The 15710-nt window shown below is 35.4% G+C and overlaps 1 protein-coding gene across 4 annotated transcripts in view; it reads right to left on the bottom strand.

The window, feature by feature from the left end:
- Positions 1–15710, bottom strand: part of LOC110454315 (synapse-associated protein 1-like) — an 89681-nt gene that overhangs the window by 17121 nt on the left and 56850 nt on the right. Inside the window, exon 9 of one of the 4 annotated variants that reach the window (XM_021503760.1) lies at positions 11811–11920. The exons of the other annotated variants lie outside the window; for them this stretch is intronic. Coding sequence (XP_021359435.1) covers positions 11850–11920 — 71 coding nt within the window. The 3' untranslated portion in view covers positions 11811–11849. The remainder of the gene's footprint in view (positions 1–11810; positions 11921–15710) is intronic. 4 annotated transcript variants of the gene reach the window in all.

Raw genomic sequence — 15710 nt, 5'->3', positions numbered from 1 at the left:
CAGTGATGATATAGTGACCTACTTCTTCCACTTCACCATCCCAAGATGTCCTTGTACATCAAATCTGGTTACTCCAGGTGAAATAGTACAGAAGATATGCCCCCGCCAAACTTTTTCAAAACTTAAGGTCAAATGTCAAGTCATAGGTCACAGTGACTTGATTCTTGCACTCTGCATTCCACCATCCCAAGATGCCCTTGTACACCAAATCTGGTTACTCCATGTGAAAAAGTATAGAAGATATGCCCTGGACAAACTTCTTGGACGAACGGGCAGAAGGACAGACGGACAGACTATAGTAACCCCCCCCCCCCCCCCTCTCCCGGGTTCCGGTGGGGGACTTATAAACAATATATATAGCAACTGATTTGAAGTACCCACCCACTCTTTCACTACAAAACTCCTGGAAGTAAAAAGAAATGACGTGAGACCAACCATATGCAGACTTCATAATTGATAATATTACCATGAACAATACCAATTAATGAGAATATCGATATTCAAACCTTGTACCTGACTGAACAATATCTACAGACCATCAGTGAACAGTCCTTGGGATATAACTGATAGTTTTACCTTTCAACAATATCTACTGACCATCAGTGAACAGTCCTTGGGATATAACTGATAGTTTTACCTTTCAACAATATCTACAGACCATCAGTGAACAGTCCTTGGGATATAACTGATAGTTTTACCTTTCAACAATATCTACAGACCATCAGTGAACAGTCCTTGGGATATAACTGATAGTTTTACCTTTCAACAATATCTACAGACCATCAGTGAACAGTCCTTGGGATATAACTGATAGTTTTACCTTTCAACAATATCTACAGACCATCAGTGAACAGTCCTTGGGATATAACTGATAGTTTTACCTTTCAACAATATCTACAGACCATCAGTGAACAGTCCTTGGGATATAACTGATAGTTTTACCTTTCAACAATATCTACAGACCATCAGTGAACAGTCCTTGGGATATAACTGATAGTTTTACCTTTCAACAATATCTACAGACCATCAGTGAACAGTCCTTGGGATATAACTGATAGTTTTACCTTTCAACAATATCTACAGACCATCAGTGAACAGTCCTTGGGATATAACTGATAGTTTTACCTTTCAACAATATCTACAGACCATCAGTGAACAGTCCTTGGGATATAACTGATAGTTTTACCTTTCAACAATATCTACAGACCATCAGTGAACAGTCCTTGGGATATAACTGATAGTTTTACCTTTCAACAATATCTACAGACCATCAGTGAACAGTCCTTGGGATATAACTGATAGTTTTACCTTTCAACAATATCTACAGACCATCAGTGAACAGTCCTTGGGATATAACTGATAGTTTTACCTTTCAACAATATCTACAGACCATCAGTGAACAGTCCTTGGGATATAACTGATAGTTTTACCTTTCAACAATATCTACAGACCATCAGTGAACAGTCCTTGGGATATAACTGATAGTTTTACCTTTCAACAATATCTACAGACCATCAGTGAACAGTCCTTGGGATATAACTGATAGTTTTACCTTTCAACAATATCTACAGACCATCAGTGAACAGTCCTTGGGATATAACTGATAGTTTTACCTTTCAACAATATCTACAGACCATCAGTGAACAGTCCTTGGGATATAACTGATAGTTTTACCTTTCAACAATATCTACAGACCATCAGTGAACAGTCCTTGGGATATAACTGATAGTTTTACCTTTCAACAATATCTACAGACCATCAGTGAACAGTCCTTGGGATATAACTGATAGTTTTACCTTTCAACAATATCTACAGACCATCAGTGAACAGTCCTTGGGATATAACTGATAGTTTTACCTTTCAACAATATCTACAGACCATCAGTGAACAGTCCTTGGGATATAACTGATAGTTTTACCTTTCAACAATATCTACAGACCATCAGTGAACAGTCCTTGGGATATAACTGATAGTTTTACCTTTCAACAATATCTACAGACCATCAGTGAACAGTCCTTGGGATATAACTGATAGTTTTACCTTTCAACAATATCTACAGACCATCAGTGAACAGTCCTTGGGATATAACTGATAGTTTTACCTTTCAACAATATCTACAGACCATCAGTGAACAGTCCTTGGGATATAACTGATAGTTTTACCTTTCAACAATATCTACAGACCATCAGTGAACAGTCCTTGGGATATAACTGATAGTTTTACCTTTCAACAATATCTACAGACCATCAGTGAACAGTCCTTGGGATATAACTGATAGTTTTACCTTTCAACAATATCTACAGACCATCAGTGAACAGTCCTTGGGATATAACTGATAGTTTTACCTTTCAACAATATCTACAGACCATCAGTGAACAGTCCTTGGGATATAACTGATAGTTTTACCTTTCAACAATATCTACAGACCATCAGTGAACAGTCCTTGGGATATAACTGATAGTTTTACCTTTCAACAATATCTACAGACCATCAGTGAACAGTCCTTGGGATATAACTGATAGTTTTACCTTTCAACAATATCTACAGACCATCAGTGAACAGTCCTTGGGATATAACTGATAGTTTTACCTTTCAACAATATCTACAGACCATCAGTGAACAGTCCTTGGGATATAACTGATAGTTTTACCTTTCAACAATATCTACAGACCATCAGTGAACAGTCCTTGGGATATAACTGATAGTTTTACCTTTCAACAATATCTACAGACCATCAGTGAACAGTCCTTGGGATATAACTGATAGTTTTACCTTTCAACAATATCTACAGACCATCAGTGAACAGTCCTTGGGATATAACTGATAGTTTTACCTTTCAACAATATCTACAGACCATCAGTGAACAGTCCTTGGGATATAACTGATAGTTTTACCTTTCAACAATATCTACAGACCATCAGTGAACAGTCCTTGGGATATAACTGATAGTTTTACCTTTCAACAATATCTACAGACCATCAGTGAACAGTCCTTGGGATATAACTGATAGTTTTACCTTTCAACAATATCTACAGACCATCAGTGAACAGTCCTTGGGATATAACTGATAGTTTTACCTTTCAACAATATCTACAGACCATCAGTGAACAGTCCTTGGGATATAACTGATAGTTTTACCTTTCAACAATATCTACAGACCATCAGTGAACAGTCCTTGGGATATAACTGATAGTTTTACCTTTCAACAATATCTACAGACCATCAGTGAACAGTCCTTGGGATATAACTGATAGTTTTACCTTTCAACAATATCTACAGACCATCAGTGAACAGTCCTTGGGATATAACTGATAGTTTTACCTTTCAACAATATCTACAGACCATCAGTGAACAGTCCTTGGGATATAACTGATAGTTTTACCTTTCAACAATATCTACAGACCATCAGTGAACAGTCCTTGGGATATAACTGATAGTTTTACCTTTCAACAATATCTACAGACCATCAGTGAACAGTCCTTGGGATATAACTGATAGTTTTACCTTTCAACAATATCTACAGACCATCAGTGAACAGTCCTTGGGATATAACTGATAGTTTTACCTTTCAACAATATCTACAGACCATCAGTGAACAGTCCTTGGGATATAACTGATAGTTTTACCTTTCAACAATATCTACAGACCATCAGTGAACAGTCCTTGGGATATAACTGATAGTTTTACCTTTCAACAATATCTACAGACCATCAGTGAACAGTCCTTGGGATATAACTGATAGTTTTACCTTTCAACAATATCTACAGACCATCAGTGAACAGTCCTTGGGATATAACCAATTAGTTTTACCTTTCAACAATATCAATGTGAACATACACTAGGTTTTCTCTTCGGCCAGCTGACAACCTTACCAGAGTCCAGATTTGCTCTGTATCTTGTCACAAGGATGTCTGACCTACATATACAACTCAGCCAGTCTGTTCTCAATATGGTCAATCAGTTGAGCTCTCCAGTTTATGTTCATGGTAATGTCATTGTTGCCCATGCCTAAGGTGTGATCAGTCAAATTTTCATGAAGAATTTGTTTAGGATTGATCAATTTCTGGGTAACACTGCAGAATTGACTTGTGTCTTTATAATTCTGAAGAATGACATTGACCTTATTTATCAAAGACAATTAAGCCAATACTTCCTTACTTTGTTTAAATTTCATAAAGATTTTTGCCAGTAAGATTTCAGATTCTATAAACATGACAGAAACTGCTATCTTTGACTGCGGTGACAGATACCAAAAGTGATATCTAATACTAATAATCTAGTACAAGGGAAGATATCACTTGTGGTACTGACCAATCAAAACGTTTTTTCTATTTCCTGCATTCACAGCTGCAGATTTTCTGGCTGGAAGCAACAGCAACATAAAGTATTGTTTTACTAAATACACTAATAGGTATCAATTAATAACATTTAGTAATCAAACCTTAACAGATAATGCAGAAAATGTAGAAATGCATGGAGTATTCTATTCAAAATGGCATACAGCCTTGTTGTCAAGGGTGAAGTTGTCAAAGTCTTGTTGTCAAGGGTGAAGTCATTAGACTACAGCACCACAGACAACGCTATCAACTTCTACACAATCTTGATGCTGTATTTTGTTGTTGTTGCAGGTGCTTTTAAAATTGGAAAAAAATGGAAATTAAATGGTTTTCACATTGAATACTACTACATGTATAGGTATGGCAGATTATACTGATGTTTTCACTAATGCTTCACACTTGTGAAAAATATCAATATTCTGTCATAGCTGTGAAATATATATGGAAATCAATGGAAAACAATTAAATATCCTCTATTGTTTTGTCATTTATCTTTGAAGAACTCCCTGCTAAAAGGGTCAAATTCATGAATAAGCCCAGTAATCTTTTATCTTATCTGTAAGCTCTAAAAGCTGAGCTTGCTCATCTGTTAAAATCTGTGTGCATCTATTCTAAACAGTGAAACTGTGAGAGTATTTAACTGTGAAAGTATTTAACTGTGAGAGGATTTAACTGTGAGAGGATTTATCTGTGAGAGTATTTAACTGTGAGAGTATTTAACTGTGAGAGAATCCGATTGTGAGAATATCTGGTTACGAAAATATCTGATTGACAGAGTATGACAAAGGGAAATGATAAGTTTTTCTTTTTACGTAAATCACATGGGCATTCATCCAAAAACTTTAATAACTATGAAAATGTATATCAATTAATAAATGTGAATGTTTATTTAAATTTCATATTACCATAACTTGCTGGTAATATTTAATAAACTTACAAGCAACCAATAACTGTAAAGGGAAATCGTGTTTCTTAGTCAGCATTCACAAGATCTATCAGTTTAGGATCGGCTCAAAAATATACATCTTGCAAAATACAAGTGATTTAAGTTAAAGTGTATGATAATGTGGCAGTGCTACCTTTTAGTTTATTTTGAAATATGAGTTTAATTCAAATCATTAAACCATATAGTATTCTCTTAGTGAGAATGCTTAAGTTGTACGTATGTCTGACGTACTTGGTGAACAGAACTCTACTTATTTCAGAGTAAGTGTTTGAAATATATTAGTATTGAGCTATTTGAAATTTTATATTTTAGGGTAATATTATTAACCTTTATGGAATTAGTATGATTGCATTTGTTAAAATATTTGAAGAAGTTAAAATATCTTTCTTTGATAAACGTATTTTTGGGTGTGGTTTCCATTATCATTTTATGAAAACTGTAATTCAAGTATTTTAAAAGTAATTTGCTAAACATGTTTACTATATATTAAGTTTTGTTATTTTTCTTTTCAACAGAACCATATACCTATTATGTAGGCAACGTATATTATACATAGATATCATCAGCAGACCCCTGTCAGAGCAATAGGGCAGGTATTTTTAAAATAAGGCACTATTTAATTATCTCGTCTTTATCATAGTTTATGTGCAAAATTGGTCAATTCTATAATTCATCATGTGTAAGTATTTCAAATGTATTGTATTAAATTCGTAATATTAATTGCAACCGTTATGGGTAGTGTTTTTTTATGTAAAGTCAATCTGATGTCCATTGTATAATGTAGATCTGTTATGTATTGTACATGTGCTTATGTTTTATTTGTGCTGTAGCAGGGTCTTTCGACTCCAATAAATGATTGTGTAAATGGAAATTTGCTTCTTTGTGATGTGTAAGAAATCTGTGCAGCACCTGAACCCGGCTACAATAATTTTGTAAAATAATTTAATCTTGAAATTATTTTGAAAATAGCTCTCATGTAAGGTATATACATTTTGATGGCAATTTTCATTTTTAAGTGATGAAAATACTGAAAAAAAGAACATCCATTAAGTTCAATCCCTTTTGACTTTGTCTATCTTTTAGATATGACTACCACATAATCTTTTATTTGGCCTTGAAGACAAGTCACAAATGTTTATCAAAAGTAGACCTTGACATTAAATTGGAACAGCTGACTTGGCAAGCTATAATCTACGTGAATGTCTAGATAAAATAACACTTCATGAAAGAAAACATTTCAGAATCAAACAAACGTTTATTTTTTTCTCCCATGCTTTTCAATTTATTATTCAATGTATTATTCATGACATTGATTTCAATACTTCGTAGGAAATATCATCAATCTTGAATATGATTATCAGTAAAATAATCAAATCCTCTTTCCCTCCATGCAGACAAAGTTCCATAAACAGCCTTAATTTTTATCAATAAATTACCATAGATTAAAGTTGTGTTTATGGTCCAGTGACTTTAACGAGGAAACTTAATTTTCACACAATTTTTCATGCAAATATGTTAAAACATAGAATAATAAAATAAATGTTTCATCATTATCATGCTATGGCAGAAACAATCCAATTTTAAGCTGCCGAGTTTGCCTTCCATTATGCTGACTGAATGGTTGAACCATGTAGACAGGAATACATTAATTTAACCTGGCAAATTATCAGCAGTAACATTTTAATAACTGAAGAAATAGCTTTATATAACAAGAGGCCCAGAGGGCCTGTATTGCTCACCTGGATATCTAAGCAATCATGGCAAAATATTCTCCAAATGAGATCCAAGGGAATATGCCAGACCCCAAGGCCAATCCTTGTAGCATATCTGTATTTGATTTTTTATGCCCAGCAATTTTGTGTATGGTTATGGGGTGGGGATCTGAACTGTTTCCAAGCTGTGACTCAGAAACGAGGTCCCTAGGGTTGTGGCCAGACCCCAGGATCAATTCTAATATCATGACTGCATTTGTTTCTTTTTGCCCAGCATTTGTATATATAGTTTTGTGTTGGGGATCTCAACTGTTTCAAAGTTATGACCCAGGGGTTTAGTCTACAAGGGTGGGGCCAGACCCTAGAGCCATCCTGGAAGCAAATGTGCTTTCCTCTCTTTATACTCAGCAATTGTATATATGGTTGTATGGTGGGTATCTTAACCCTTTTTGGCCCCGCCCCTCAGCCACCACGGGGGTCAGCCACACCATTTGTACAATTTTGAATCCCTACCTCCCATGAATGCTTCTGATTAAATATGATTGATATCCAATGCATAGTTCTACAGAAGATGTCGCTTAAAATAATATAGCCAAATTGCCCCCTTTTTGCCCTGCCCCTCAGCCCCCTGGGGGGTCAGCCCCACCATTTGTACTATTTTGAATCCCCACCACCTAGGGATGCGTCCAGTCAAATCTAGTTAAATTTCAATCAGTGGTTCAGAAGAAGAAGTTGTTTAAAGAAATTGTTGACGGACGATGGACGCCACGGTATGGCATAAGCTCACCTTGGTCCTTCGGACCCGGTGAGCTAATAATTTTATAAGCACAATAATACTTCCCCTATTACCTAACCCTGAAACTGAAACAAAGGTAAATTTTAACATAAAAGCTATAACATGATTCTCCTCACAATCAAAGTACAAGTTTCAACTGCTGTTGACATTAAAAGTTTCAATAATAACCATTTAAAAAAACAATAAAGTTCTGGATATTTGACTGCTTCACAAATGAGGTAGTGGCTAGTAAATCCCTCTCATTATTTACCTCCACCAATGAGGTAGTGGCTAGTAAATCTCTCCCATTATTTACCTCCACCAATGATGTAGAGGCTAGTAAATCTCTCCCATTATTTTCCTCCACCAATGAGGTAGAGGCTAGTAAATCTCTCCCCTTATTTACCTCCACCATTGAGGTAGTGCTAGTAAATCTCTCCCATTATTTACCTCCACAGATGAGGTAGTGGCTAGTAAATCCCTCTCATTATTTACCTCCACCAATGAGGTAGAGGCTAGTAATTCTCTCCCATTATTTACCTCCACCAATGAGGTAGAGGCTAGTAAATCTCTCCCATTATTTACCTCCACCAACGAGGTAGTGGCTAGTAAATCTCTCCCATTATTTACCTCCACCATTGAGGTAGTGGCTAATAAATCTCTCCCATTATTTACCTCCACCAATGAGGTAGGGGCTAGTAAATCTCTCCCATTATTTACCTCCACCAATGAGGTAGGGGCTAGTAAATCTCTCCCATTATTTACCTCCACCAATGAGGTAGAGGCTAGAAAATCTCTCCCATTATTTACCTCCACCAATGAGGTAATGGCTAGTAAATCTCTCCCATTATTTACCTCCACCATTGAGGTAGAGGCTAGTAAATCTCTCCCATTATTTTCCTCCACCAATGAGGTAGAGGCTAGTAAATCTCTCCCATTATTTATCTGTGCAAGTATTAAAGCAGAAAGAACATTTTATAGTCACGATCAATGAAAGCATGATGGATAGTTCCTGAAACGGTCTTTGACTTTTAACCATAGCTTCCTTCTTACTCCTGTGGGATACTATAGGCAGTGATAATTGCCATTCTCATATGAGGGTAATACTCCAAAAGTTTGACAAGGCCCCCCAAGATTATTATACAATATAGAATTAAGTCCAAAATGGAATTTTGTGTAATTGTTCAGTGCCACATGAGTACATAGATGCACATGTAAATAGAAGTATTTTTCGCTAAGCTTGGACTGACCTGAATAAAAACCTTTTACATTTATAGACAATTGAACTTTGGACTTTTTTGAGGGATCCTTGTCCTTTAACTGCAGGCAACCCGTGCAGTTACCTCCCCTTAATTTTGTTTTGGAAATAAAGTTCTGTAGTTTGAGCTGGCCAGGGTACAACTGTTGACCAGGAAGCTCTGTTGGTAAGACCACAGTATGGTGACCATAGTCACGAATTTTAGTCTTGGTCGCGATCGGTTAGACCACAGTATGGTGACCATAGCCACAAGTTTTAGTCTTGGTTCGTTAGTCCACAGTATGGTGACCATAGCCACAAGTTTTAGTCTTGGTCGCAATCGGTCAGAAATGATCGAGTTTTAGTCTTGGTTGGTTAGTCCAGAGTATGGTGACCATAATCGCAAGTTTTAGTCTTGGTTGGTTAGTCCTCAGTATGGTGACCATAATCACTAGTTTTTGTCTTGGTCGCGATCGGTTAGCCCACAGTATGGTGACCATAGCCACAAGTTTTAGTCTTGGTTCGTTAGTCCACAGTATGGTAACCATAGTCACAAGTTTTAGTCTTGGTTGGTTAGTCTGCAGTATGGTGACCATAATCACTAGTTTTAGTCTTGGTCGCGATCGGTTAGACCACAGTATGGTGACCATAGTCACAAGTTTTAGTCTTGGTTGGTTAGACCACAGGATGGTGACCATAGTCACGAGTTTTAGTCTTGGTTGGTTAGTCCACAGTATGGTGACCATAATTACTCGTTTTAGTCTTGGTCGCGATCGGTTAGACCACAGTTTGGTGACCATAGTCACAAGTTTTAGTCTTGGTTGGTTAGTCCACAGTATGGTAACCATAGTCACAAGTTTTAGTCTTGGTTGGTTAGACCACAGTATGGTGCCCATAGTCACGAGTTTTAGTCTTGGTTGGTTAGTCCACAGTAGGGTAACCATAGTCACAAGTTTTAGTCTTGGTTGGTTAGACCACAGGATGGTGACCATAGTCACGAGTTTTAGGCTTGGTTGGTTAGTCCACAGTATGGTAACCATAGTCACAAGTTTTAGTCTTGGTCGGTTAGACCACAGTATGGGGACCATAGTCACAAGTTTTAGTCTTGGTCAGTTAGACCACAGTATGGTGACCATAGTCACGAGGTTTAGTCTTGGTTGGTTAGTCCACAGTATGGTGACAATAATCACTAGTTTTAGTCTTGGTCGCGATCGGTTAGACCACAGTATGGCGACCATAGTCACAAGTTTTAGTCTTGGTTGGTTAGACCACAGGATGGTGACCATAGTCACGAGTTTTAGTCTTGGTTGCGATCGGTTAGACCACAGTATGGTGACCATAGTCACGAGGTTTAGTCTTGGTTGGTTAGTCCACAGTATGGTGACAATAATCACTAGTTTTAGTCTTGGTCGCGATCGGTTAGCCCACAGTATGGTGACCATAGTCACAAGTTTTAGTCTTGGTCGCGATCGGTTAGACCACAGTATGGCGACCATAGTCACAAGTTTTAGTCTTGGTTGGTTAGACCACAGGATGGTGACCATAGTCACGAGTTTTAGTCTTGGTTGGTTAGTCCACAGTAGGGTAACCATAGTCACAAGTTTTAGTCTTGGTTGGTTAGACCACAGGATGGTGACCATAGTCACGAGTTTTAGGCTTGGTTGGTTAGTCCACAGTATGGTAACCATAGTCACAAGTTTTAGTCTTGGTTGGTTAGACCACAGGATGGTGACCATAGTCACGAGTTTTAGGCTTGGTTGGTTAGTCCACAGTATGGTGACCATAGTCACAAGTTTTAGTCTTGGTCGCGATCGGTTAGACCACAGTATGGTGACCACAGTCACGAGTTTTAGTCTTGGTCGGTTAGACCACAGTATGGTGACCATAATCATGAGTTTTAGTCTTGGTCGCGATCGGTTAGACCACAGTATGGTAACCATAGTCACGAGTTTTAGTCTTGGTCGGTTAGACCACAGTATGGTGACCATAGTCACAAGTTTTAGTCTTGGTCGCAATCGGTCAGAAATGATTTGTCAAAGCTACTATCACACCAAAAATCCAGTTTTTAATGAACAGCTTCAGTTTTTAACCAGTGCTACAGAGATCCCTGAGAACTATTTCACACAATCTTACGGTCAGGTGAGCAAGTTCCGTTACATAATCTACATAGCTAGCAGGTTACTTTTTAAAGCATGCACAGTAATAACAGTACATCTGTGATGGGGGAGTGCTTTAACCATTTATGTACTGTTTGAATCTGTCTCATGAGTACATCTGTGAGTGCATTTTTACTCCAATGTTAAGGCTGAATCTGTCCTGATTCACATACTGAAAAAAAGTCTATTATGAAGTGGTATCATGTATATTATGATAGAAAGTTTGTAAACTAAAGCAATTACAGTCTCCATCACCCGCTCAACCCTACAAAGCCATCAATAGTCCAAGGTCAGTACTGAAACTTTATGAATTTAATAAGTGATAAATATTGGAATATTTGGCAGTATCTGTATAGTGCTTGACTGGATATCACCGCTGTGAACATACCATCATGGGCACTGAGGATGTTCAAATTGTCTTGAATTTTTTTTTTCACTTTACAGACATTATAGATTTAAAAAGAAGCTACAAAAATGTTATTGTCATTTACAAATGAACTGTAACATCAAAACCAAATCATTGTTAAAGATTTCCAAATCATTGTTCAAAATTTGATATGAATATAATTTTATTTCAGTGAAGAGTCTTGGGCTGTGTGGCAGAGAAAGCTATTAGCCCTGTGTAGGGTATACCCATGCATGCAGACCTTGTAACAGAGGTGAGACAGATGCAGCCATCACAATGGTCAGTAAGCCAGTCTCCAGATGCTGGGACTCCTGTCACTGAGCAACTCTTCCTCATCATCACTCAACTCAACTACAAACAGGCCAAAACAGGGAACAATTTGTACAAACACCAGACAAAACAGTTCACCAGTCCACCTGAAAACAATACAGTGTCCTCATTCAGTCTGACCTGTAGTAATAATGGAAGAATACTAGTCATCAATATTAAAATAAATCTAATAGAAATAATATATGTTCAGGTGCATGGACAAATACCCCAACTAATTTGGAAATGTAATTCAAATCCCTATTTTTCGCTTTCGTATAAATCTTCTACATGTTAGTATACCATCTTTTTCTCTGTGAATCATTGCCCAATAAGAAATCACAATGAAATACAAACAAGTCTAAAACTGCTGAGTCTTTCATCTTGATCTTCTACAGCTATGAATTATGTTTTTCTCTGCATTCATGTCCACAATAATGAAAATCATGTAAATCTTCTAATATCCTATCCAGTGTAAAAATTCTTATATTCTATCTCATGTAAATCTTCTAATATCCTATCCAGTGTAAATATTCTTATATTCTATCTCATGTAGATCTTCTAATATCCTATCCAGTGTAAATCTTCTTATGTTCTATCTCATGTAAATCTTCTAATATCCTATCCAGTGTAAATATTCTTATGTTCTATCTCATGTAAATCTTCTAATATCCTATCCAGTGTAAATATTCTTATGTTCTATCTCATGTAAATCTTCTAATATCCTATCCAGTGTAAATATTCTTATGTTCTATCTCATGTAAATCTTCTAATATCCTATCCAGTGTAAATATTCTTATGTTCTATCTCATGTAAATCTTCTAATATCCTATCCAGTGTAAATATTCTTATGTTCTATCTCATGTAAATCTTCTAATATCCTATCCAGTGTAAATATTCTTATGTTCTATCTCATGTAAATCTTCTAATATCCTATCCAGTGTAAATATTCTTATGTTCTATCTCATGTAAATCTTCTAATATCCTATCCAGTGTAAATATTCTTATGTTCTATCTCATGTAAATCTTCTAATATCCTATCCAGTGTAAATATTCTTATGTTCTATCTCATGTAAATCTTCTAATATCCTATCCAGTGTAAATATTCTTATGTTCTATCTCATGTAAATCTTCTAATATCCTATCCAGTGTAAATATTCTTATGTTCTATCTCATGTAAATCTTCTAATATCCTATCCAGTGTAAATATTCTTATGTTCTATCTCATGTAAATCTTCTAATATCCTATCCAGTGTAAATATTCTTATGTTCTATCTCATGTAAATCTTCTAATATCCTATCCAGTGTAAATATTCTTATGTTCTATCTCATGTAAATCTTCTAATATCCTATCCAGTGTAAATATTCTTATGTTCTATCTCATGTAAATCTTCTAATATCCTATCCAGTGTAAATATTCTTATGTTCTATCTCATGTAAATCTTCTAATATCCTATCCAGTGTAAATATTCTTATGTTCTATCTCATGTAAATCTTCTAATATCCTATCAAGTGTTAATATTCTTATGTTCTATCTTACGTAAATCTTCTAATATCCTATCCAGTGTAAATATTCTTATGTTCTATCTCATGTAAATGTTCTAATATCCTATCAAGTGTTAATATTCTTATGTTCTATCTTACTTAAATCTTCTAATATCCTATCCAGTGTAAATATTTTTATGTTCTATCTCACGTAAATCTTCTATTATCCTATCCAGTGTAAATATTCTTATGTTCTATCTTACGTAAATCTTCTAATATCCTATCCAGTGTAAATATTATTATGTTCTATCTCATGTAAATCTTCTAATATCCTATCCAGTGTAAATATTTTTATGTTCTATCTCATGTAAATCTTCTAATATCCTATCAAGTGTAAATATTCTTATGTTCTATCTCACGTAAATCTTCTAATATCCTATCCAGTGTAAATATTCTTATGTTCTATCTCACGTAAATCTTCTAATATCCTATCCAGTGTAAATATTCTTATGTTCTATCTCACGTAAATCTTCTAATATCCTATCCAGTGTAAATATTCTTATGTTCTATCTCACGTAAATCTTCTAATATTCTACCCAGTGTAAATCTTCTTATATCTTATCTAGTGTAAATCTTCTAATGTTCTTTCCTTTATCAATCTTCTGATATCCTATCTCGTGTAACTCTTCTAATATACTATCTAGTGTAAACCTAATGTTCTTTCGTTTATCAATCTTCTAATATCCTATCCATTGTAAATCTTCTTATATTTTATCTAGTGTAAATCTTCTAATATTTTATCTGGTGTAAATCTTCTGATATTCTACCCAGTGTAAATCTTCTAATATTCTACCCAGTGTAAATCGTCTAATATCCTATCTAGTGTAAATCTTCTTATATCCTATCCAGTGTAAAATCTTCTAATATCCTACCCAGTGTAAATCTTCTTATATCCTATCTAGTGTAAACCTTCTAATGTCCTATCTATTGTAAATATTCTAATATCCTATCTAGTGTAAATATTCTAATGTCCTATCTATTGTTAATATTCTAATATCCTATCTAGTGGAAATATTCTAATGCCCTATCCAGTATCAATCATCTAATATCCTATCTAGTGGAAATATTCTTATATCCTATCTAGTGAATTTTATTCTAATATATAATATCCTTTCTAAATTTTAACATCATTTCTAGTATTATCTTTTGTGAAAAGTATATGAATTCTTCAAATTTGATGTGTATTCTGTAGTTAAACCTTCACTTAAGTACATGTAATTAATTAAGACTTGAGTCAATAAAACAAACAAGAAAAACATCACAAAATTTAGGTAGAAAAGTATGTGAGATTTACACCTGCCACATGCCTATCATCATTACCTTTGAGTAAGAGTTATCTGTAATGAACCCCTTATTTTCAGTCTTTTGTCTGTGTTATCTCTACAATACCAAGCCTTTATCAGGATGTATTGAAAGTGAAATGAGTTCTATTGTAAAGATATCCTTCCTCTCCAGATAAATGCCCACTCTGTCCATAACAGCGTGAATTGCTGCGGTAACCATGACACAAGTTGTTTGTCCACGGTAATGTGTACATTATCATGGAGAGTTCCACTATCACAAAATGTCATAAACAAGATGATTCACTGCATATAGATCTTTGTTGTTGCAAAATGGCCATTGACTGACCTTTAAATGACCTTCACTTGGCTTAATCTAATCCTCAACCTCACTGATTACTCATCTGTTTGCGTATAAAAGTGGACATTTAAATAGTGTTTCTAATGCCATTCAGTTGGGCCTCATGTCATTTGGCCCATGGCCATTTGCTTTCTCCTTGAATTCATTTGGCTGTATTTGCCTTTGAGCCTATTTATCCTTTGGGCTTTTTGCTTTAGGGCCTATATATTCTTTGGGCCAATTGATTTTAGGCCTAATTATTCATTTGGCTATTTGTCCTTTGGCCTGATTGTCCTTGAGCTTTTCTTTTTTTCCCTTGAACTTATTTCTTCTCTCTTTAATTTAACTAATAGAAATAATGAATGTGATCAAACAATAAAATAAATATGGACTTTTTAAATAGATAGCATATGTTTGAAAGTTACCTAAAAATGCTATCATTGACTATAAGGCTCATGCAGTAAACCCTTGAATTATCAGTATGTAATAAGGGAGATAACTCTAACCAGAAATTACACAGTTAGGATTTACCCTTAAGTCCTGTTATAAAATAAGCTTTCAGAAAGAATCAGTTTTGATCAATCAGGATCAGAAAAATGAAACCATTCCCCATATGAAACCAGACAGACCTGTCCTAAAGAGACAGTAATAAAATAACATCCAATTGGTT

This window comes from Mizuhopecten yessoensis, unplaced genomic scaffold (assembly GCF_002113885.1).
Source record: "Mizuhopecten yessoensis strain PY_sf001 unplaced genomic scaffold, ASM211388v2 scaffold7763, whole genome shotgun sequence".
In the NCBI taxonomy this organism is placed as follows: Eukaryota; Metazoa; Mollusca; class Bivalvia; order Pectinida; family Pectinidae; genus Mizuhopecten; species Mizuhopecten yessoensis.
This window is presented reverse-complemented; position numbering and strand designations above follow the sequence as displayed.